This window comes from Esox lucius, chromosome 3, assembly GCF_011004845.1.
Source record: "Esox lucius isolate fEsoLuc1 chromosome 3, fEsoLuc1.pri, whole genome shotgun sequence".
NCBI lineage: Eukaryota > Metazoa > Chordata > Actinopteri > Esociformes > Esocidae > Esox > Esox lucius.
The window spans coordinates 23235324-23261334 of record NC_047571.1 but is presented as its reverse complement, the minus strand read 5'-3'; the positions used below and the strand labels follow the sequence as shown (position 1 = coordinate 23261334).

At 45.1% G+C, this 26011-nt stretch overlaps 1 protein-coding gene across 4 annotated transcripts in view; it reads right to left on the bottom strand.

Annotated features, from left to right (window-relative positions):
- Positions 1-55: 55 nt before the first annotated feature.
- kirrel1b (kirre like nephrin family adhesion molecule 1b) overlaps positions 56-26011 on the bottom strand; it is a 45639-nt gene continuing 19683 nt past the window's right edge. The window contains exons 2-15 of one of the 4 annotated variants that reach the window (XM_010894549.2): positions 18053-18202; positions 14899-15048; positions 14099-14256; positions 13850-14000; positions 13589-13694; positions 12775-12923; positions 10483-10610; positions 9805-9931; positions 9564-9664; positions 7690-7906; positions 6057-6164; positions 5819-5946; positions 4164-4274; positions 56-3572 (exon numbers count right to left, since the gene is read on the bottom strand). In XM_010894549.2, coding sequence (XP_010892851.1) covers positions 2946-3572; positions 4164-4274; positions 5819-5946; positions 6057-6164; positions 7690-7906; positions 9564-9664; positions 9805-9931; positions 10483-10610; positions 12775-12923; positions 13589-13694; positions 13850-14000; positions 14099-14256; positions 14899-15048; positions 18053-18202 — 2411 coding nt within the window. In that variant the 3' untranslated portion in view covers positions 56-2945. Of the gene's footprint in view, positions 3573-4163; positions 4275-5818; positions 5947-6056; positions 6165-7689; positions 7907-9563; positions 9665-9804; positions 9932-10482; positions 10611-12774; positions 12924-13588; positions 13695-13849; positions 14001-14098; positions 14257-14898; positions 15049-17064; positions 17234-17341; positions 17444-18052; positions 18203-26011 lie in introns of those variants that run through there. The other 3 variants (XM_010894550.2, XM_010894551.4, XM_020045349.3) reach the window with 3 other exon arrangements.

Sequence of the window (26011 nt, the reverse complement as noted above, 5' to 3'; positions counted from 1 at the left end):
GTGCACAGGAGATGTCCTCGCAATCACATTAAAGGTGGAAAAAGTTCTGACATATTTTATCTTTGTTTAATTTTTTACACAAGATCCTGGCACTTTAACAGGGGTGTGTAGACTTTTTATATCCACTGTGTGGTGATATGGAATCCTTCATACAAACTCCAAATGATCCAAATGATCCCATATTCCCCTGATAGTGCACCACATTGGGCCAGGGTCCACTGGGATCTGGTCATGCAGGAGTTCTGACCAAGGTCCGATGGGCCCTAATGAAAAGCGTTGCACTATATGAAGAATGGAGATCTCAAACAAAATGTTTTCTCTGCGATGTCTTCCAGTGAGCATAAACCCAGTCAACAGCAGCATGTCCAAAGCATAAAGCCACACAATGGCTCTTTGACTATGTCCCAAATGGCAACCTATTCCATATTTGGTGCATTAATTTAGAACAGGGTCAAGTGCACTATATACGGAATAGGGAATAATTTGGTCTTTCCACACGTCCCTTTCCTGCTTTCTCTTCACAACTCATACATAGTCGTCCTTCTACACACACATACACACACACAGGTACTGTACCCACAAATGGCTGCTGCGTTTGTTCGTCAGCTTTGTTCGTTGCCGTTTTATTGGCACTATTAGATAACACGGTCAGACTCACATCTCAATCAGTCATTCCTGCTCTGGAACACAGTAACACAGATCAGTACTCAGTACTGGAACCAGACACCAGGGCCTGGCCTGGGTTTGGCCTGGGTGACATCTGTACTGCCTGGTTTGTTCCGGATGAGACTGGGTATTCTGCCTGGTTTGGCCTGGTTGTGCATATGTTTTACGCCATGTATTATCACTGTTTTGGTCTGAGGTTATGTCCCAAATGGAACCCTATGTCTTGTATGGACACTGGTCAACTGAAGTGCCTTTCATTTAGGAAATAATGTGTAATTAAGAAAGCAGGCAACATCCTTCTATGATAACTCCCGTTAAATAAATACACACATAACAAAGTAAAGGATGAGTGTATAAAAGTTCACTCCAGGATAAAATAAAAATAAAATAACATCCCTTTTTCGGGCACGATAATGCAAGGATTAAAAACTGACTTCATACAGGGAAGGCATTTATTTAGAAAATAAATTGAATGAGGAAGAAAAAAAGATCTGCTTTCTGACTGAAGATTTATCTTTTGAAAAGAAGCCCCTCACCACGCCCACTCAAACACTTCACTTACAGTAAAATTCTCTAATCTACTCTGTTTTCATATGTAAGGAACGTTCAGGTCTGGAAGAGAGTTATATGTAAGAAAGATGGACTCGAATAGAAACTAATATCCAGGAAGGACGTTTCTCACTGTTCTGATCCAAGGTTTGGCCTCGACACAGAAGTCTCAGAACACTGAATTGTAAAAGTGAATGTCACCCACAACCCAGTACCTTTGGTCCATAACTCCTTATAAAAAATTATACAAAATGTTTGTAAATGCTATTCAGTTCTTATATTTAGGTATAAATATGGAAAAATGTTCTACTGTAATGTGCAAGTGAGAGAGACGAATACAGCAATCTTTTAAGGTGGGGAGGGCCATTTGTACAAATCGTAGCAATTCATTTTAATAATACAAAAGCTCTTTCCCCCACCTTCCCAAGCACGCCATATAAATCTGGGTGAAATGTGGGGTAGGTATGGAATTACATTAAAAATGGCGGAGGAAGAGGACGAATTTGGAGAAGCTTGCTACAGCTCCATCCTTTCCCCAAGGTTACCCTACATAAGTGGCATAGTGTTTACCAAACCGCATTCCAGTACCCATAACCCACTCTGTCTAGGCGGGGTGCATCGTACCCCACCGTAACTTACAGGGGTTAAAGTGCTTGACCCAGCAATCCTCTTTCGTATCAGAGGTAAAATGTCCATGTTGGCATGAGAGCTGCTACACTGTGACGCCGGCCCAAGTCCCAATTCTAACCCTATCCCCTAGATGGTGCGGTACTGTTAAGCAGAGCCCGACGGGTCCTGGTCAGTGCCTTGCGTTAGGAGTAGGGTGCCATTTGGGAGGCACTCCGTGTCTCCTTAACTTCTCCAAGGAGCCCTTTGGCCATACAGCGGTATGTAGCGGCATCAAGAAGAAGCGGGTTGAAAAGCTCCACATACGGAGCACAAGCTGTCCCCATGCCTGAACACAGCAGGATCTCTGTCTCCTATCATGTATGAGAGAGATGCAGAGGGAGTGTGTATGTGTGTTTCTGTACGCGTCGTCTTCAGGTGTCAGGCCTGCAAAGCAGCTATTGAGGTGCTGCTCTGTTTCTGCCATTACAAGCCGCCAAGCTGTGTGAAAAAGGTGCTCGTTGTTCGTATTTTGATGTGAGTTCATGTGTGTCTGTGTGTGTGTGTGTGTGTGTGTGCAAGTGTGTAAAACAGTGTTTGAGGGTATAACAGGTGTGTACTGTAGTTCTGTTGATGTAGATATTTGCTGTAAGTTTGTAAGAAGTTTTACTAATAATGTAATCTTCCTATGTTCATCCCATAGCATCTGTACAGAGATAGGCTGAGAGTTTGGGCAGATGGAGAGTCCCACAGACAGGAGGAGTAAAGGACAACATGTAAACCTCTAGATGATTTCCATCAACATGTCAACTAATCATACTCTTCCAAAGCCATCCTCCTCTCCTTGTTTAAGGAAAGTTCTCCCACTGTGTTCCTCTCATCATTTCACTTCTCCTCTCGTTTGATTGTGGCTTTCGCTTTTTCCACTCCTGGGCCATAACATAACACAAAATGTTACGTTACAGTGTCAATTGTTTGTCGGTGTGTTGTGTGGCAGGGTAGGAGTGTGGAAAATACCAATGTGTATATGTGTGTATATATATGTGTTTGTATATATAACTGTGTATGTGTGTGTGTGTGTTTGAAAACCAGTCCAACAGTGTACCATAGAATGGTTATCTCTGTCACACGTGTGTCTGCATCCTCTGCGTGTGTCTCTGGTTGTACTCGGTACCAGGAGGAGAGGAGTAGGAAAATCGGGTCGACGTCCCATACTTCCCCACCACAGTTTCCGGTCCCTGGCCTTGGCCTTCGATTGGTCCTTGGACTGGCCTCGGTCCCACCCCTTGTCCCGTTGAGTACATCTCATAGGCCGGGCCCCCTTCCAGGGGCGGGGCAAAGCCCATCCGATAGGCGGGGTAGCCGAAGTTGTCATAGGTCAGCTTAGTGTTAGCGTCCAATGGGCTGCATTCTCCGAGGAAGTCGCCGGTCTGCGCGGCGGGGTGGGAGGGATGGGAGCTGTTGGGTGGACCTTGGCTCTGCCCTGTCCTGGTGAAGGTGTTGAACTGGGCGTAGCTAGCATGAGACATCCTGGACGGGGGTCGGGGGTCGTAGCACCCCATCCGCGACCCGGGGACTCCTCCTGCAGCCATTACCCCACCCGGGCCGCCGGCTGGACCGGTGGGGGCGGCGCCTGTGGCTCCTCCTCCGGGGTTGCTCCGAAACTCTCCCTGGTACAGCACAGAGCGGGAGGAGGCACGAGCGTCGTCGTGAGTGGTCGCGCGGACATTGTAGTAGCCATTCGTTGGGTCCTAAGAGAAGAAGTCATGTGGAAAGAATGACGGGGCTGCCCAGTGCATTCACCGTTGGGTTGTATGGATGTATATAGACTGTAGATGTTAGGTTGTATGGATGTATATATACTGTAGATGTTAGGTTGTATGAATGTATATAGACTGTAGATGTTAGGTTGTATGGATGTATATAGACTGTAGATGTTAGGTTGTATGAATGTATATATACTGTAGATGTTGGGCTGTATGGATGTATATATAATGTAGATGTTGGGTTGTATGGTTGTATATACACTGTAGATGTTGGCTTGTATGGATGTATATACACTGTAGATGTTGGGTTGAATGAATGTATATACACTGTAGGTGTTGGGTTGAATGGATGTATATACACTGTTGGTGTTGGGTTGTATGGATGTATATACACTGTTGGTGTTGGGTTGTATGGATGTATATACACTGTAGATGTTGGGTTGTATGGTTGTATATACACTGTAGATGTTGGGTTGTATGGTTGTATATATACTGTATATTTTTACATAAATACATGTCTGTGTGTGTGAGAGGTTTGTTGATCTGTGGTAGATGGTAAGAAGCAGTGTTGCTCACCTTCAGTTCGTACTCCTCACGGGTGTCAAGCTCACTGCGCAGGTCCTGCTTCAGATCCACATCGTCTTTGAAAGGCTGAGTGGAGGGAGAGAGGGAGACAGAGGGCAGAAACTAAACCATCAAACAACAAAACACGCACACGGAGAGAGACAGAGAGAGAGGGAGGGAGAGACAGAAGGAAGGAAAAGAGAACATAAGGTTTTTCCATTTGATGAAAAAAGAACATTTTATTTGACAAATGCTTGGTTTAGTTCAGCTGAAGAGGTAACGGCCAGGCCAGTGTAAGGAGATACAAGGATGCTCTGTGACTGGTTGGTCCTCAAACAATAAATAAAGGATGTATTTTAAACCACTAACATATGGCCAGTCACACGTTATTTACAATATCCTATCTCAGAGGGCTCTCAGTGTGGTATAATGTAGATGTTTCTCAGTGTGGTTTAATGTAGATGTTTCTCAGTGTGGTTTAATGTAGATGTTTCTCAGTGTGGTTTAATGTAGGTGTATCGCCTTTTCTTACTATTTCTAGTCTAGCGTTTGAAGTCATTGAATGGCGCAAGCCATATTTTATTAAAAAGAGGAAATTCTCCTGATTAAAATGATGCCCCACTCGTACCTTGAAACTTAAATGAGTCACGTACATTATATTTCTTTTTTTTCCGTATCACAGCATCACTCATCTTGTTGTGAGTTTAGGTGTTTACTAATGCGGTTGAGTATTAGTAAATAAACCGGAAACTGCAATGCCGACTTCTAGACAAAAGCGGAAGTTCCTCACTACGCTGGTGCACAGAGTCTATTCAGGTGTTTCTCAGTGTGGTTTAATTCAGGTGTTTCTCAGTGTGGTTTAAATCAGGTGTTTCTCAGTGTGGTTTAATTCAGGTGTTTCTCAGTGTGGTTTATTTCAGGTGTTTCTCAGTGTGGTTTAATTCAGGTGTTTCTCAGTGTGGTTTAATTCACGGGTTTTGCAGTGTGGTTTATTTTAGGTGTTTTGCAATGTGGTTTATTTGAGGTGTTTTGCAATGTGGTTTACATCAGGTGTTTCTCAGTGTTGTTTAATTCAGGTGTTTCTCAGTGTGGTTTGATTCAGGTGTTAAGCAGTGTGGTTTAAATCAAGTGTTTCTCAGTGTGGTGTAATTCAGGTGTTTCTCAGTGTGGTTTGATTCAGGTGTTTTGCAGTGTGGTTTAATTCGGGTGTTTTGCAGGGTGCTTTAATTCAGGTGTTTTGCAGTGTGGTTTAATTCAGGTATTTTGCAGGGTGGTTTAATTCAGGTATTTTGCAGGGTGGTTTAATTCAGGTATTTTGCAGGGTGGTTTAATTCAGGTATTTTGCAGGGTGGTTTAATTCAGGTGTTTTGCAGAGTGGTTTAATTCAGGTGTTTTGCAGAGTGGTTTAATTCAGGTGTTTTGCAGAGTGGTTTAATTTGGGTGTTTCTCAGGGTGTGGATGTCCATGTTATATTGCCCTACTTTTGACCAGGCCCATTTGGGACAACAAGTTGAAACCCTCCTCCATCCACGTCCAGCTCGTCCTTAACTTTATTGTTTTACTCTAGCTTGAAACCTTTCAAAGATTTAGAGCCGATGCCTGGAAGACGAGCTCGGTCGGAGCCCTTTAAACAACGTTGAATTTGAGTTGTGGTCATCGGTACTCACAGAGTACATGGCCTTGACCATCCGTGTTGCCGTGGAAACGTTCCCAGTCTCCTCCTCTAAGCTGTGCGTCTCCTTGTTGACCGTCTCCACCTTGATGTCTGGCTTCCCTAAGGTGACCCCACGCCGACCTGGAAACAAAACATAGGCGGCTGTCAAGCACACGGAGACACGCCACACACTCACACACACACTCACACACAGGCACGTGCACGCGGAAGCATAGTATTATGGTACTCACTGCCTTTTCTCTGGCGGTACAGGAAGAAGGCTAGAGCCAGGAGAAACCCCAGGAGAAGAATGGAGGATCCGACGATTCCAGCAACTATTATACCAACTGGAAATATCTCTGTTCAGACAGGACAGACAGAGACACAATGAGCTGGAGACAATCTGTAGCACTGAGGTGATGAGGTTCCTGTGTTAGTGTAGACAGCCAGAACTGTATATGTAGCATGTTTGTAGCTATTAACACTTTAAATTAAGGGAACATTTGTAAAGGATTTAGGTTGGTAAAACTACGGCTGATAAAACTAGGGTTGGTAAAACTAGGGCAGATAAAACTAGGTTTGGTAAAACTAGGGTTGGTAAAACTAGGGCTGGTAAAACTAGGGTTGGTAAAACTAGGGTTGGTAAAACTAGGGCTGATAAAACTAGGGTTGGTAAAACTAGGGCTGGTAAAACTAGGGTTGGTAAAACTAGGGCAGATAAAACTAGGGCTGGTAAAACTAGGGTTGGTAAAACTAGGGCTGATAAAACTAGGGTTGGTAAAACTAGGGCTGGTAAAACTAGGGTTGGTAAAACTAGGGCAGATAAAACTAGGGCTGGTTAAACTAGGGCTGATAAAACTAGGGCTGGTTAAACTAGGGCTGGTAAAACTAGGGTTGGTAAAACTAGGGTTGGTAAAACTAGGGCAGATAAAACTAGGGCTGGTAAAACTATGGCAGATAAAACTAGGGCTGGTTAAACTAGGGCTGGTTAAACTAGGGTTGGTAAAACTAGGGCTGGTAAAACTAGGGCTAGGGGTCAGCCTGGGCACCCTGTCTGTTCTGCGGCTACGCAGCCCCATATGCAACAAGCTGCGATGCACTTTGTGTTCTGACTCCTTTCTATCAAAACCAGCATTAACCTTTTCAGAAATTTGAGCTACAGTAGCTCGTCTGTTGGATTGGACCACATGGGCCAGCCTTCGCTTCCCATGTGCATTAATGAACCTTGGCCACCCTGTCATTGGTTCACTGCTTTTTCTTCCTTGGACCACTTTTGATAGGTACTGACCACTGCAGACCGGGAACAGCCCACAAGGGCTGCAGTTTTGGAGATGCTCTGACCCAGTCATCTAGCCATCACAATTTGGCCCATGTCAAAGTCTCTCAGATCCTTACACTTGCCCATTTTTCTTGCTTCTAACACATCAACTTTCAGGACAGAATGTTCACCTGCTACCTAATATATCCCACCCACTGACAGGTGCCATGATAACGAGATTATCAGTGTTATTTACTTCACCTGCCAGTGGTCATAATGTTATGGCTGATCGGTGTATATTACAGTGACTCAGATTGTATTTGTAATTGATTTGTATAGTTTCAAATTGCATTTGTCTCCCCCTTTTAAGTCAACATACTACTGGATTCTAATTATACAGCCATTTATATGTGGTTTATAATGGATTCATAGATGGTTAAATAACATGCAACATGTTTTCTTTACAAACCATTTACAAATGGGACCTTATTATAAAGCATCAACATTATTTTGACATTAAAACTGTTCAGTTCTTAAAACTTCAGCCAAACATGCCGAATAGAGCCCATGGTTACGAGAGACACTGTACTCCAACTGCCAGAAGTCCATGCAGCTTTCAGACACACCGTTCTCCTCAAGGGTGATGATCATGGTCCCGGGGCCGAAGGCGTTCCAGGCGGTGCAGTTGTACGGTGAGTGGAAGTCTGACTCCATGACGTTGTTGATGGTGAGGGTGGAGAGGACAGCCCCCCCCGGGGAGTTGGGTTTGCTCTGCTCCACCGTGTACCTCTCCAGAAGAGTCCCCTTCTCCTTCTCCCACACGTTCTCCTTCCACGCCCACACCTGCAAGGGACACACAAAACAAACACACACACACACAGACACAAAACACACACACAAACAGGAGCATGACCACATTGAAAATCTACACAGAAGTGTGATACAACATAAACATGCACACATGGAGCCCCCTCTGAGTACCGGGAGGGGGGGGGTTACAATGCTAAAGCCCCAGTTTTGCTCTGTGTACAAAAGATGTTATGGGGCCCCGTCCCTGACCCCCAACCCCAATGCACACACACACACACACACACACACAGGTGTACATGAGCAATAAAGAGTCTAGCAGGTTTTTCTACTTAAAATCTGCTGCAGTAGTTATACTATTAAATATGAAGGATGCATACATGAAAAATGCAAAGGCCCACATGTTGCGCTAATGTACCTTTTAACCCCCCCCCAAAATAAAAAGTAGAAGCCAAATGGTGTGGAGACGGGGGAAGAAAAAGAAACAACAGGTTTGATGTGATCCCTTCCCTCTCCGGCCCTCCATCTATTTGTGACAGGCATGCGGGTCCGCGCTCCATATTTTATAGGTCCTCTGTCTTTGCATCAGGCTAAAACTATAATGTCCTATCATATTATACGCTCTGAGCGCTCCCAGGCTGCGCCACAAATGGCACTCCAATCCCCTCGTAGTGCACTATTCCTGACAGAGCTGGAGCACCATGAAGGGATTTAGGGTGACATTTGGAATGCGAGGACTGAATGTGGCAGTTGAGACTTTTTCTAAGCACAGATTTCTGTCATGTCCCTGCTTCTGGACCCGTTAATCGACACTGAAAGGTACAGACTTTTACTTTCCACTCTCGCATTCAATTCCACATCATCAGTGTCTCACACTCAACCTGTCATGCCCATGGAGTCACAAGTTCACACTTTGTTCCCCCTCACCAGGTCTTTTCGTCGTTTCAATACCCCGCTCCCTCCTGTTAATCCACATATCTGCTCAGTTCCTTTTGTAAATACCTCGCATGTGTGAACAGACTAACACTGTTATGTGGACTGTGCAAATCGACAGATATTACAGCTGTGTTGTCGGGTCCTGGCTGGGGGCTTCTAAGCATCTCTATGTGCCTGGGGGTCACAGTCAGGACCCGGCTGCAGAGGTTCCTCTAGTCATCTCTGTGCTGCTGTTTTGATTGTCCCCAATTAGAGGCAGCTGCCCCGCGTTGCCTCTAATTGGGGACCCTATGTAAGTTCAGTAGTTTCTACACCCGGTGTGGATCATTGTTGGTGCCATTTGTGTTGTGCCTCAATTTGCGGTTTGCCTAGCCTTTTGTTGGTTTTTGTTCTGTTTGGCGAAGACCATTAATAGGATGTTTCCATGTACTCGCTCTGCGCCTCGTCTCCTGACTTCCTTCAGCCGTGACATGTGTTTATAACAGCATTCAATACAACCGTATCATACTGTATATAAAATCATCAACATTTACAGAATAGCAAACCAGTGAAGGAGAACTAATAATCTCCATTAAAAGTACACTTGTAAAATTCTGTTGAGTTTTTCAGAATTCCAAGGTTCCATCCTGGTTTGAAGGAAACTTCAAACCAGGATGTCTGAAAATATGGCTACTGGAATTTACTGACATTTTGCAACCCTGAGAAATGGTTATATACCACCCTGAGAAAAAGATATTGTGTAGGGTATTTCACTGACAATCTTATCTGGTGGAGGGGTGCTGGCGATAAAACACTTGACCTCTCCTCTCTTTCCTCTCACTGCATACTGGACGGACTCGCTGGAGATGATGGGAGGGCCTGGGGGCGACAGACAGAGAGGGGGCCATTAGGACAGAATGGTGGTAATGAGGGGACATTAGTACCAGGACAAGTGGGAGTTCTGATCATCACTTTAATTTTAGATGGCAATGAGCGTGTGTGTCGGTACTGTAACTGACCATTAACAGTGAGAGTGACCTCTCTCTCCCCCACTCCGATCCTGGGCACAATGGCCTTGCACACGTACTGGCCCGCATCAGCCTGGCTCACAGACTTCAGGACCAGCTCCTCGTTGTTACTGAGGACCTGAGGATGAGACACACAGGGGAGGGAGGGAGACGGAGGGAGTGGGATGGAGGGGGAAGGAGCGAGGGAGGGGACGGAGGGAGACAGAGGGAGGGAGTGGGACGGAGGGAGAGGAGGGGGACCGAGGAAGGGAGGTTAGATGGAATCGAGTGGTAAAGGGAGGGTTGGAGCTATTTAATTCATTACACGTGTTGATTTTCCTAGCAGCAAGGTTTCATTAAATGTCCTGGAGCATTTCTAAATTCATTAGAAAACATGAATAAAATACATACGTTATAGGTTAGAAGTTCAACATTAGCGTTGTTGATTCTGGATTGGGAAGATTAAGGATGACTCTTTTTAAAGGTAAACAGCACCTTTTGAGTACTGGCCCCTATTCTGCCCCACTTAAAATATTGTTGACTTACAGTAAACACAGGGTTCAGATTCTAGGGTAGGAACAAAGATTTAGGAAGTACTCTTACAAATTATTTCACACAAGCATTGAAGAACATATGAAACAGAATAACTGTATAGATGTATCCCACAGACAGGGTCCTGTCAGTACTCACCATGCTAGAGCCCTTCTTGGTCCAGGTGAGCGTGAGGGGAGGGTTCCCGGACCACTTGCACTTTAGTTTAGCCTCAGAGTCAACATCCACTGTCACTGGCCTGGGCTCCACCTTCAGAATAGGACCATCTGACAGGCAGATCCATTAATTAGACAGACAGACGGTGGCAGTAGTTAGGAGAGGCAGATATACACAGCTCTTGAGTTGAGATGAAACAGTCAGTCCGGTAGACATTGTGGTCATGAATGTTCAGCTTTGGGATTGGCTGGCTAGCCTGTTGTCTATCATTATTTTATAGACTAGAGCCCGACCTGATGTTGAAGTCATGTCTCTCTCACTCTCCTCAGGCAACAGCCCACTTGCAGTCTGGCACACACACGCATAATTCATACACACACGCACACGCGCTCACACACGCACACACACACAAACACACACACAGGGGATCTCAGTTGTGTTGGGCTTTTCAATCCTCTTTTCTTTTTTGGTACCTGTCGTGGTAGAGGATCAATGGGCAGAAAAATCTGGAATTCTGAAGGAGAGATATTCCCAATTCCACCCAATTTGAAACCATGTATCCTAATCTGGAAGTGTACTGGCACGCACGTATGTCGCAGATTCACAATAAACGTGGGACTGCTTTTTATTTTATTGCTATTCATTACAAATTCTCTCCTTTATTCCACTGTGATCTACCTTTCTTAGATCCAGTGGGAGGCTACTCGCATTTTTTCAGAGGCATTTCCTCTTTCCTCCGGTCAGATTCAACCCAAGACAAGCACTGTGTATACGTGAGTACTGCACTTACGGAACTGTATAATGTGACGCCTGGGTGATGTGTACTGATCCTCAGTGTGTCAGTGAAGTGAGTTAGTTCATTCCCTCTCCTGAGGACAGTAACATGTAACTGTGAGGTGAGTCAGTTCATTCCCCCTCCTGAGGACAGTAACATGTAACTGTGAGGTGAGTCAGTTCATTCCCCCTCCTAAGGACAGTAACGTGTAACTGTGAGGTGAGTCAGTTCATTCCCCCTCCTGAGGACAGTAACGTGTAACGGGGAAGTGAGTCAGTTCATTCCCCCTCCTGAGGACAGTAACGTGTAACAGTGAGGTGAGTCAGTTCATTCCCCCTCCTGAGGACAGTAACGTGTAACGGTGAAGTGAGTCAGTTCATTCCCCCTCCTGAGGACAGTAACGTGTAACAGTGAGGTGAGTCAGTTCATTCCCCCTCCTGAGGACAGTAACGTGTAACAGTGAGGTGAGTCAGTTCATTCCCCCTCCTGAGGACAGTAACGTCTAACAGTGAGGTGAGTCAGTTCATTCCCCATCCTGAGGACAGTAACGTGTAACTGTGAGGTGAGTCAGTTCATTCCCCGTCCTGAGGACAGTAACGTGTAACGGTGAGGTGAGTCAGTTCATTCCCCCTGCTGAGGACAGTAACGTGTAACAGTGAGGTGAGTCAGTTCATTCCCCCTCCTGAGGACAGTAACATGTAACTGTGAGGTGAGTCAGTTCATTCCCCCTCCTGAGGACAGTAACATGTAACTGTAAGGTGAGTCAGTTCATTCCCCCTCCTAAGGACAGTAACGTGTAACTGTGAGGTGAGTCAGTTCATTCCCCCTCCTGAGGACAGTAACGTGTAACGGGGAAGTGAGTCAGTTCATTCCCCCTCCTGAGGACAGTAACGTGTAACAGTGAGGTGAGTCAGTTCATTCCCCCTCCTGAGGACAGTAACGTGTAACGGTGAAGTGAGTCAGTTCATTCCCCCTCCTGAGGACAGTAACGTGTAACAGTGAGGTGAGTCAGTTCATTCCCCGTCCTGAGGACAGTAACGTGTAACAGTGAGGTGAGTCAGTTCATTCCCCCTCCTGAGGACAGTAACGTGTAACAGTGAGGTGAGTCAGTTCATTCCCCCTCCTGAGGACAGTAACGTGTAACAGTGAGGTGAGTCAGTTCATTCCCCCTCCTGAGGACAGTAACGTGTAACAGTGAGGTGAGTCAGTTCATTCCCCCTCCTGAGGACAGTAACGTGTAACAGTGAGGTGAGTCAGTTCATTCCCCCTCCTGAGGACAGTAACGTGTAACAGTGAGGTGAGTCAGTTCATTCCCCCTCCTGAGGACAGTAACGTGTAACAGTGAGGTGAGTCAGTTCATTCCCCCTCCTGAGGACAGTAACGTGTAACAGTGAGGTGAGTCAGTTCATTCCCCCTCCTGAGGACAGTAACGTGTAACAGTGAGGTGAGTCAGTTCATTCCCCCTCCTGAGGACAGTAACGTGTAACGGAGGGACTCACAGTGTACGTCCACAACGATGCTGACATTGGTGTGTCCCACTGCGTTGAACACTGAGCAGGACACCGGCTCGGTGTGGAAGGAGTGGTCCGCTGTGGTCATCAACACGCTCTCCCTCGCCCCAGCCAGGAGAACACCGCCTTTTGCCCACCTGAGACACACACAGTGTCAACAGAAAAGCCAGAGTGTAGTGCGCGCGCACCTATGTGTGTATGTGTGTGTGTGTGTGTGTGTGTGTGTGAGTGGTACACGCAGCACTCAGTTTCATCAGGCAGTTGTCATGTATGTCACAGTTGATGGTAAATGTTAATGGTTTGTTCCTCAAGCAGGCCGAATAACCCATGTGACTTGCTAACAACTCAATCCTCATCCACAAGTATCTCCAACATACCAACGTCCCGCGCATTGATAATGCCTGCTTTAAATAAATATATATCCCAATTCCATCAACAATTTCTCCCCATTGTACCAAATGTTACCCCAACTTGGGCCATTTTTCCCGTCCCTGCCGTCAGAATCCAAGCATTGTCTCTTTACATTGATTGTTCAACTTGTCCCTAGCATGACGATTAACTGGCCCCAACTGGCCCCAACTGGCCCCAACTGGCCCCAACTGGCCCCAACTGGCCCCAACTCCCATTAGTCTGCAATAAGGGGAAATAAGTGGTGGTGTAAAAGGTTGTCACACTTTCTTACACGTTCCTGCAGGTCATGTTGCCAAATTGTTATAAGAAGTTAGAATTCCCAGACACATGACAGGTGATCAACATCCCTGTAAGGGCTGTGTGACCAGAGGACACCCCGACATCTACTGACCGGAAGCCCATGATGGGCGGGTTGGCGAAGGCCTGGCAGTTAAAGGTGATTCTCTCTCCCTCCAGGACAGACCGAGGATGCATGGACAGGTTCACCTTGGGGGAATCTGCAAGGATGGAGGGAGAGGGTCAGTATGTCTGAAACAAACACACACCCACATTCTCACTCACACACAAACACACACACACCCACACAATCACCCTCACACACACACAAACACACACACACGCGAGCATCACACACACACAAAATAAGACTTACGTTGCACGTTGAGGGTGACAGTGGTGTTTTTGCCCAGGGGCACAGCCTTGTTTCTGGCCACACAGGTGAAGTTGTGTCCTGTGTCATAGTCCTTGGGGATTATGGGTAGCAAGCTTTTCGTCGTCACCCTTTTTCTGTCTGGTAGGACCTCCTGAGGGGGGAGACGGGGGTGGAGCCAGCAGAAGGTGCGTTTAGTGACGCCATCCGAAATGTGGACACGCCCGGCTTTTCCTCCCCAGGGGGACTCACCGTGGTGCTGATGGCGCCCTCCAGGGGCACCCCGTCCCGTTCCCACTCGATGACGGCCAGCGGCTTGGCCCCCCGCGTCACACAGCTCAGGTTGTAGGGGACGTCGCCGATCAACAAGATCTCCGGGAAGCCTGCGACCACCGGGTCATCGGGAGGTACTGCGGCGCCACGCGGAAACACACACACAAGCACAGTCACATACAGCCCTGTGGACACACTGCAGTTCACCCAACACACACACAAGCACAGTCACATACAGCCCTGTGGACACACTGCAGTTCACCCAACACACACACAAGCACCGTCACATACAGCCCTGTGGACACACTGCAGTTCACCCAACACACACACAAGCACAGTCACATACAGCCCTGTGGACACACTGCAGTTCACCCAACACACACACAAGCACCGTCACATACAGCCCTGTGGACACACTGCAGTTCACCCAACACACACACAAGCACAGTCACATACAGCCCTGTGGACACACTGCAGTTCACCCAACACACACACAAGCACAGTCACATACAGCCCTGTGGACACACTGCAGTTCACCCAACACACACACAAGCACAGTCACATACAGCCCTGTGGACACACTGAAGTTCACCCAACACACACACAAGCACAGTCACATACAGCCCTGTGGACACACTGCAGTTCACCCAACACACACACTGGGCCCAAAGCGCTCACACTGATAGAAACACATGCACACTGGCCACTGAACACACACACTGGGCCCTAAGCGCACACACTGATAGAAACACACACTCCTGACAGACACGGACACTCACTGAGGACAGTTAGCTTGGCTCTGCGGGAGCGCAGGGCTGCCTCCGTGGCCTGGCACTCATACAGGGAGTCATCAGACAGCTCTGCAGCAGAGATCTCCAGGTTATATTGACCCATGTCTATCACCCTCAGAACCCGGTACCGTGGCCAGGCTAGGAGACAGACAGAGGAGACATCCTCAGCATATGGTACACACACACACACACACACACACACACCACTTTTATCTGCGCCTATTCAGAACCGTCAGTGTTTCCATTTCATACCATTTGAAATGGCATTACATGAAGCTGAGATAAACCAGGCTCCATATCCAGAGCGGCTTACATTAGTGACCCTGCATGCCACTGGAAGTGTACCGTCTTGCCGGGCTGATGTGAGCCATGGGACAGTATGGAGGACTTCAGGGGCAGATGTCAGTCAGACTGAAGACACTGCATTACCAGGTCCTGCTGTCTTTATTGCTATTTCCAACCGTCCACTAGAGACAACACCACCAGCTGTTATCATACAGTTCAACTGGTTTTTATTCATATAATGTGTACTTTTCCACCTGAAACATTTGGGATTATTTTAAATTATTATTTCCTGCAGCGAATGGCTACACCGGTGTGTTCGGCTAACAGTGCGTGTATATTTCCTGGGGGAATCGCTGCTATTTGCTGCATGTTATGACCTTAATCCCAGATGCAAGTCAAATATACAGGCTATTACGCCGGGTAAACAATAACCTACAAACATGTCTAACAATGACTTGCTTATGAGTCACTATATGAAGAAGATGAATGGATTGGCACCGATGATGTAGTTATCTGTGCCTGAATAATCAGACAAATAAATGAGAGAAACTGAGCTTCAGACTGCCACTGTTTCGCTAGCGGTCGAAGCTGCAACTGCCTAAATCCACCAAGGGGATCACCGGACTGGTGGTGCTGTTTCGGCTGACGGTGCTATACCGAATGACAACAGTTCTTACAGAAATAGGACATTGATCACGAATAGCAGTTTGTTGTGCGACCCTCTGGAAGTTGGCTACGAACAAACTCTGAAGTCCATGAATCTTTATTGAATGATTGCTTATAACTGCGAGTACACATGTTTCTTTTCAACACTTAAATTCCAACTAGCTTTGTCAGTAATACTGCATGTTGTGCAACTACATTCATGAGCCCTTTGTCATGAATACAGGGCACATAATGCTGATCTGTAGAACATCTGGGCCTACGTCTGCTTTATATGTGCAATGACCAGAAGACAATAACAACTTTAAGAATTGCTTTGTATTTCAGGGGCCAGATGACTTACCTCAGCACATTTGTTTTGATGTTCCCAGTCATTTCTAACTGTTTTTCTTGTTCACATGTGTGGTCACTGACAGGTTTAGTTACGCACGTAACTTCTCCTGGAGAATGCCCATGTAAATAAGATTTGAATTGCTACTAATCAACATCTGCATCTTTCTGTATCTTTTGAGGAAAAAAGTGACTTTTGGTGCTTATGCTTGCCAGTTTGCTTCCGTTTGTCAAGTTTACCTGAGATGTGTTTAACTATATTAACATTCACACCAGTTATCATTCAGGGGACAGATTAGCTTAATCATTGCACTTATAGATCAGATATTTCCTGCATTTCAAATTCCCTCACATTTAAAAAAGTTGTATGTATGACATCATGCTCCATACAAGGACATAACATCAAAAAGTTGTATCTGTGAAATCAAGATCCATATAAAGCCATAACATTAAAAAGTTTTATCTATGATATCAAGCTCCATATAAGGCCACGGTATTTCATTTCTATGTAGCAGGGGCTTCCCATTAAGGGCGCACATCAGCAGTTGTTATCCATCTGTGCTGCTGTGGTAATATTGATATAACTGAATGCCAAATATTTTAAGTGGGAAAGTACACATTTCCTGACTGAAAACCCACACAGATCATTTCGCAATACGCTTCCAAATAAAAGACAGATGTGTCCACAATATGTGGATTTCTGAATCATGAATTCACCGGTAATGGAGCAGAATGAGGCCGGCATCCAGTCACTTCATCTTTCACATGAACCTTTTTGATTAGCGTGTTACAGGGAGAGCAAGGGGAACTGGTTTCAATGTAGGGATTTTCTTCAGAGTTTGGGGATTTTGGATGAACTTATCCTGTAACCCTCACCTTAACCACTTGGAATGAATGCCTGAACTTGAAATTGGGTTTTGCTTCTACAGTTGGAGAGACATCAACACATGTGGCCATGTTGTATAATCTCTATAACTGCAAGTACGGAAGGGGAATGCTTTGTCTTGGGGGACTGAGCTGTAGAACAAACACAATGCAAAAAGCAGGTAAAATACGGTCTTTCAATCCCTCTGACATTTTCAAACCGAGGCAAGGAGGATAAAACACGAGGACAGGATGATTTCAAATTGAGAAATTGCCAATATCTTCTCACATCGTCGATTGGTGTTTCCATCCACTAGGGGGCAGACCAGGAGTCTAGAAGCATACTCAAATTATGACATCATCGATTTCGATTCTGAAGGGGACAAAAGTATTGGTCCAGATTACATCATCTCTGCCTGCCTTCACCTACCAGCAGCATAGCAACCATCAGAACCTGCAGCATAGCAACCATCAGAGAGGTGAATGCCAAGGAGCACTATGAAGCAGCACAGGTGTCAATGAAGGAGAGAGTCAGTGATGGTCTGTCTGTGTGCCTGGTGAACTATATGAATTGGACACTGTTGACTAGTACTATATATATATATATATATATATATATATATATATATATATATATATATATATATACACGTGTGTGTGTAGGGCTTCATCAAGCATGTCTGGGATTTACCGGACAGCTATGCTCCATTTTGAATCTGAGGGGCAGGGTGAGTGGGGGATAGAGAGAGGGGAAGATAGACAAAGAGAGAAAGGAGGGGAGAAATAGAGGAAGAGGGAAACTATAGAAGCTATGTCTACTGACCTTTAATGAACCTATGAATCAAACTGAGTTGAACATGCACACCACATCTCAGATGATTACCTTTGGGTTTTAGTGCGTGTATGTGTGTCATGTGTGTATGTATCTGTGTGTATGTGTGTCATGTGTGTATGTATCTGTGTGTATGTGTGTCATGTGTGCGGGTGTGTGTGCTCTCACCCCTGAGGCCCTCTCCGACGCCCAGTGCCAGTCCATCCTTGGTCCACTGAACGATGCCGGTGTAGTTGAAGACAACACAGGACAGGACTACAGTGTCTCCCAGGACAACCGACTGGTCCGCTGGCTCCTGAGAGAACCTCACTGTCCACACTGCAACAAAGACAGGGTCAGGGAGGGAGCACACCCTGCAGGTTTGGGTTTGTGTGAACCGGGTCTGTGTCTATATATTAGGGCCCAAGTCAAAAATGACCAATCTGTCCCCGAGGTGTTTTGCTAGATCTCCACTGAAGTCATTCTTGTTTTCGGCTAAGGGGTTAGGTTTAGAGAGAAACATATTGAGCATGGTATTGGGGTTGACTTCTGGGTTAGGCATGACCAGGTTTAGGGTTTGGAATGAGGGGTAGGTTATTTATTTTAGGTAAAAAGGATAGGTTATTCAGGTTAAGATAAGCAAACATGGATTTTGGGGTTGCAGGTCTCAACAAGGATATCATTGTTTTTGTGCGCTTTTGACTTAACTATATAATGGAGAAAGAAAGGTCTCAAAATGTGCACTAATCAGAAACAATTTCCCCCATTATGAAATCCCCAATATGAAAACTGAATGTTTTGTTTGAAGTTACACTTGCGGTTATGGTTAGAATTGCCAGTAAGGCATTGCTGGTTAGGATTAAAGTTTACTAAGTCTAGATTAAGTATAGGCATAAACCTGAGTTTATTGAGTTGGTTAGGGTAAGGATTAGGGTTAGTATTAGCAAAAGTATATATTTTAAGGGCTATTTACTTTGGCGTCTCCTTTCAGATAGCTTGTACGTGTTGTATTACAAACCCACTTTTTTCTACACAAACTAACATACAGTATAGCTACTTTACACATGCAGATGCTAACACACACACACATACACACACACATTAGAGTACAGTAAAGTAAACGCAGTCTAATGAGCTCCTACAGAGTATTAACATGTTTTCACATGCTTGCATCATCATATTTCCCATTTCGTGACATTATTACAACGGGTTAATTAATTTAAACAGATATACAGAAAACTGTATCTTAAATGACATACTACCCCTCCCTTTCTTTCACTCTCCCTCCTTCCAACACTCTTAGCAACTAGCTCACATTCTCCCTTTCATTTCTCCTAGCCCTCTCCTGTCCCATCCATCCTCCACCTCATTCTTCCTCTGCCTCTCTCGTCCTTTCCCTCTCCTAGTCTTCCCTTGGGCCGTCCTTTTCTTGGATCACGGTTAAAACAATTCTGCTAGCTAATTAAGGCGAAATCCGTTAATAAAAGTGAAGATTTTTTTAAAGAAAGAAATCTCCGGGGATTGCATCACAAAGGAAGAAATAAGATCCAGAAGACTTCACGTTCAACGCTGTCTCTATGTTCCTAATAGCGAAACTATTTATTTTAACAGCACACTTCTTTTGACCAGAGCCTAAGGGAATAGGGTGCTATTTGGGACACGACGGTTGTTGTTTGTGTTGGGAGCTCCTTTCAAAGCAAGACGTCACGCCGCTACGTTCTGTGGTGTTTCAGAAAGGTCCAACGTCCAAGGTAACGATATGGATGGCTGTGTCGATGACAGTGATGCTGGTAATGACGATAAAAAATAAGGACCATCGTATACAGAATGGTATTGCAACACAGATGTTTTGCCAGTCACAGGACCATAATACTGCAGCAGAAATATTGTTGTGCTATTAGCTTGACAATATAATAATACATAGGTGAAACCAACCATGTGTTAGGACAGGTTTTCCAACTTGTTAAAATGTAGGGATTCTGTGACCCTCTGTCTAATAATGTATTGTTAAAAAAACTTGAGACAGAAAGAGAGACAAAAAGAGAGAAGTAGAGACAGGCAGAAAGAAAGAGACAAAAAGAGAGGTAGAGAGACAGAGAGAGATATTCTGAGTGAGACAGGGAGAGATGGACTCAATTGGGAAGTTTGTTTAAAAGACAAAACATTTCCCTAGCTGTAAAATGAAAAATACATTTTACCCCACAACACAAAGAGCTGGTTGATGAAGACCAGCCTCATCATAATGATGAGAGCAACGACCTGTGACCCCAGCAGGAGAGGATGGCAACATCCCTCAGTAGGCTTATTAAAAAGGCCAGCAGCGCATTCCTCACAACACTGTGACTGTGTTCTCCCAAAGAGAAGTGACTTCCGTCTCGCCACAACGACACATCATCACCGGCCTTCTACTGGGACTGTGTCCAGCAGCCAAATGTTTATCAGGTCCTCCATCATACCGTCCACCTGAACTGCATCTATGACCAGCCACCCCTAGTCCCTTTAGCACCCACCCCCGCCACAGGAGTCCCAGCCAGGCAGACAGAACTACACAAGGGGCAGTCAGCGAGGCCACTGCTTGTCCACTGGGGTGAAAGGAGACGGCTGTCCTTCCACAAGACAGAGAGAAGTCACCCAGTGAGGGGTGTGATGGCGGGGGGAATGCTGATTGTGTTTAAAACCCAACTAGCGTCCATGGCTGGACTCTTGGCTGTTGTTCTGTACATGATGTCATCACAGACGTGCATCCATTTCAGAGCATTCACGGTCAGCCCACTAACACCCCTATCCGACCACAGCAGAATTACAGCATATCTACAAAGGGCAGAAACAAACCATCAGGGGGGAAAGCCAAGCGAGTTACACAAGACTAGTCAGTCCTGAAAATTAACAAAGGAATGTATGAAAACCACCAGAAAGCAATTAGCTCAAAATGAAATCCCTTCGACTCCAGCTTCGTACTAAATGTCCTTGCAATAATGCTGTACATTTGGTTGTATTGTAAAAACATTGGCAACTTAATCCAATTAAACGAAAGAATCTGAAAACAAAAGATATACAGATCTGGAAAAAATTAAGAATGTTTTTCTTTCCTTTCCAAAAAAGTCGAAAAGAAAGGTTTTGAGTGAGGAACAGAAGGGTTAAAATTAAGAGACCACTGCAAATTGAACGCTTCTGTTCCTGACTCAAAACTTTCCTTTTCAACTTTTTTGGAAAAGAAAGAAAAAGGTGCTGTGGTCTCTTAATTTTTTCTGGAGCTTTTTTGAATCCAGGTGAAACAGTTTATTTAGACAGAGCAGTTAGTCACATCACTGAACTATTACAATAAATAGATTAGCAGTTGGTTATTTCATGAGGACATGAAACATGTCATGACATTTAACAAAGACATTGTGTAACTGTAGCTTATTCAGCCTAGTTATGAGGCCGGCTGCAACATGCCAAGAGTTTCTTTGTCTTTCTACTTTTGGTTCGGAAACAAACGTTTCATTTTATAATTTTTTCTTCATGCATATCGCATCAAGTGGAAGATATTATTTCTGAACAGGTCCAACTTTTTTTGATCCGTAAAAGAACAATGTTCCAAATAACTTAGAAAGTGGTCAGGTTGTGTGTGTTGCAGAGCAAACAATCACAGGTCCTTGCCCCCTGTGGATCGGCAGAGTGTCAACTGAAGAAACTATTTTTGTATCAGTTGCCAGTTGATGTCCTTTTCACAAAGTGGGCCTAATTGTTAGTGGGATATAATTATTTAGAGGGCAACGCAGTTGTAAACAAAATGTACATACATGGGGAGGGTCAAGTGGAATTATATTTTCTCCCTAGTAAATTACAAGCGGTCCCTAAAATAAACACTGCAAAAGAAGCAAAATTTTCCCAAATTTTGCGAGGACAATGCAGACTTACAGGAAATGTTCTTTCATAAAATTCAAAGTGAATACATTTTTTAAAAAGTTACAAAGGAAAGGAGAAATTCATATATCTATAGGGAGCAAAAAACATTGGTAATTTTAGCTGAATAATATGAGGCTTCCTGCACCAAGTAAAGTCAGAGGAACAATTAACCAGGACAGTAACATTACAACCAGTGTCTTTCTCACTATTAACAGACCACCCAGGACAGTAACATTACAACCAGTGTCTTTCTCACTATTAACAGACCACCCGGCACAGTAACATTACAACCAGTGTCTTTCAGACTATTAACAGACCACCCAGGACAGCAGCATTACAACCAGTGTCTTTCTCACTATTAACAGACCACCCGGCACAGTAACATTACAACCAGCGTCTTTCAGACTATTAACAGACCACCCGGCACAGTAACATTACAACCAGCGTCTTTCAGACTATTAACAGACCACCCAGGACAGCAGCATTACAACCAGTGTCTTTCACACTATTAACAGACCACCCAGGACAGTAACATTACAACCAGCGTCTTTCAGACTATTAACAGACCACCCAGGATAGTAACATTATAACCAGTGTCTTTCACACTATTAACAGACCACCCGGCACAGTAACATTACAACCAGCGTCTTTCAGACTATTAACAGACCACCCAGGATAGTAACATTATAACCAGTGTCTTTCACACTATTAACAGACCACCCGGCACAGTAACATTACAACCAGTGTCTTTCAGACTATTAACAGACCACCCAGGACAGTAACATTACAACCAGTGTCTTTCACACTCTTAACAGACCACCCAGCACAGTAACATTACCACGAGTGTCTTTCACACTATTAACAGACCACCCAGGACAGCAACATTACAACCAGTGTCTTTCACACTATTAACAGACCACCCGGCACAGTAACATTACAACCAGTGTCTTTCACATTAACAGACCACCCAGGACAGCAACATTACAACCAGTGTCTTTCAGACTATTAACAGGCAACCCAGGACAGCAGCATTACAACCAGTGTCTTTCAGACTATTAACAGACTACCCAGGACAGCAACATTACAACCAGTGTCTTTCACACTATTAACAGACCACCCAGGACAGTAATATTACAACCAGTGTCTTTCAGACTATTAACAGACAACCCAGGACAGCAGCATTACAACCAGTGTCTTTCAGACTATTAACAGACTACCCAGGACAGCAACATTACAACCAGTGTCTTTCACACTATTAACAGACCACCCAGGACAGTAATATTACAACCAGCAGCGTTCTCACTAACAAATGATTGGTGACAATAATTTCTTACTGTATTGACTGTTAATTATCATTACTCCTTAAGCATTACGATTTTTCCTATTATTATCTAGCTGTGTCAGCATTGATTCGATCTGTGACTGTTTGTTTGCTTTGGCACTGTTTGTGTCAAATGAATGCCTTTTTAATTTAATTGCCAGAGAGAGAGAGAGAGAGGGAGAGAGAGAGAGAGAGAGAGAGAGGAGGGAAGAGGGGGAGGGAGAAGACGGCTGTCGGCATAGAGCTGAGACTCAGAGATATAAGAAAAGAACCACATTGACAGAGAACAGATATTTAATTAACCCTGGGGGATTCCCCTCACTCCCTCATTCTCTCCTTCGCCCCCTTTTTTTCTACCCCCCCCCCCTTTTCTCCCTGTCTCTATCTCTGCCTCCCTCTGTGCTTTCATGTCCTTGGGGCAGTAGTAGGTGGCGTTGATCTGCATGCTCTATGCCACTTTTCCCCTGCTCTCGGCCCCTCCCTAAGCTTTCCTGTATCTCTGCATACTGAAACAGTGGAACCAACTGTGAGGAACTACAGTATGTTCACTTCATTGTCCCTCTTCTCCTGCTTAAACAGACAAAACACTGTCTATCCTTCCCAGAATAACTTTGAATGTTGAATGCTCAAGACATTATTATTCTGCCTCTGAATATTAGACACGTAAACACTGTGGAAAACCACAACAACAACAACTGTTGTCATAAAGCAGAGTGGGAAGGTACATACCACATCTCAATGTTGTTCATATACACTGTATATTCATGCTCACAGCTACAGTATTGATCATAGGTACAGACATATAAGCTGATGAGTCAAAGCATTATGTCCACTCACATGTGAAGTGAATAACGTGGATCGTCTCCTGTCAATGGCACATGTCAAGATCTGGGTAGATGCTTAGCAAACAATCAACTCCCAAAGTAAATGTGTTGGATGCAGGATACATTTGGCAGGAGTAAAGACCTGAGTGAATTTGACAAGGGCCAAATTGTCATGGCCAGACAACTGGGTCAGAGCATCTCTGGAACGGCAAGGCCTGTGGGGTGCTCCCGGTCAGCTGTGGTGAGTGCCTACCGACAGTGGACCCAGGAGGGACCAACCACAAACTGACGACAGGGTGTTGGGCAGCCAATCGTGTACGTGATCGTGGATGTGTGCACCAGGATGCACTGTGGGAAGATGACAAACCTGTGGAGGGAGTGTGATGCTCTGGGCAATGTTCTACTGGGAAACCCTGGGACTGGGCATTCATGTGGATATCAAGTTGACACATGCCACCTAAATAAACATTGTTGTAGACCAGATACACCCCTTTATGGCAATGGTATTTCCTGATGGCAGTGGCCTCTTTCAGCAGGATAATGTGCCCTGCCACAATGAGCACATTGTTCGAGAATGGTTTGAGGAACATGTTGAAGAGTTTAAGGTGTTGCCGTGGCCTCCAAATTCCCCAGATCTCAATCCCATTGAGCATCTGTGGGATGTGCTGGGCCAACAAGCCTGTTTTGGTGGAACACGGAGGACCATGTTAGGCAGCTGGTCATAATGTTTTGGCTCATCAGTGCATATATATATAAACGTATATACAATATATACAGTATCTCAAAAAAGTTAGTACACCCCTCACATTTTTGTAAATATTTTATGATATATTTTCATGTGACAACACTGAAGAAATGACACTTTGCTACAATGTAACGTAGTGAGTGTACAGCTTGTATAACAGTGTACATTTGTTGTCCCCTCAAAATAACTCAACACACAGCCATTCATGTTTAAACCGCTGGCCACAAAAGTGAGTACACCCCTAAGTGAAAATGTCAAAATTGGGCCCAAATGGTCAATATTTTGTGTGGCCACCATTATTTTCCAGCACTGCCTTAACCCACTTGGGCATGGAGTCCTCTTCCACTCCTCCAGTCCTCTTTCACCGCACTTCCATGACATCACGGAGCTGGTGGATGTTAGAGACCTTCCCCTACTCCACCTTCCATTTGAGGATGCACCACAGATGGTCAATAGGGTTTACATCTGGAAACATGCTTGGCTAGTCCATCACCTTCACCCTCAGCTCCTTTGGCAAGGCAGTGGTCATCTTGGAGGTGTGTTTGGAGTCGTTATCATGTTGGAATACTGCCCTGTGGCCCAGTCTCCGAAAGGAGGGGATCATGCTCTGCTTCATATGTCACAGTACATGTTGGCATTCATGGTTCCCTCAATAAACTGTAACTCCCCCAGTGCCGGCAGCACTCATGCAGCCCCAGATCATGACACTCCCATCACCATGCTTGACTGTAGGCAAGACACACTTGTCTTTGTACGCCTCTCCCGGTTGCCACCACACACGCTTGACACCATCTGAACCAAATACGTTTATCGTGGTCTCATCAGACCACAGGACATGGTTCCAACATGGTTGTCTTCAGCAAACTGTTTGCGGGCTTTCTTGTGCATCATCTTTAGAAGGGGCTTCCTTCTGGGACGACAGCCATGCAAACCAATTTGATGCAGTGTGCAGTGTATGGTCTGAGCACTGACAGGCTGCCCCCCTCCCCTTCAACCTCTGCAACAATGCTGGCAGCACTCATATGTCTATTTAGACAACCTCTGGATATGACGCTGAGCATGTGCACTCAACTTCTTTGGTCGACCATGGTGAGGCCTGTTCTGAGTGGAACATGTCCTGTTAAACTGCAGTATGGTCCTGGCCACCGTGCTGCAGCTCAGTGTCAGGGTCTTGGCAATCGTCTTATAGCCAAGGCCATCTTTATGTAGAGCAACAATTCTTTTTTTCAGATCCTCAGAGTTCTTTGCCATGAGGTGCCATGTTGAACTTCCAGTGACCATGTTGAACACACCTGCTCCCCATTCACACATGAGACCTTGTAAAACTAACAATTCACATGACATTCACATGACATCAGTTATTCACA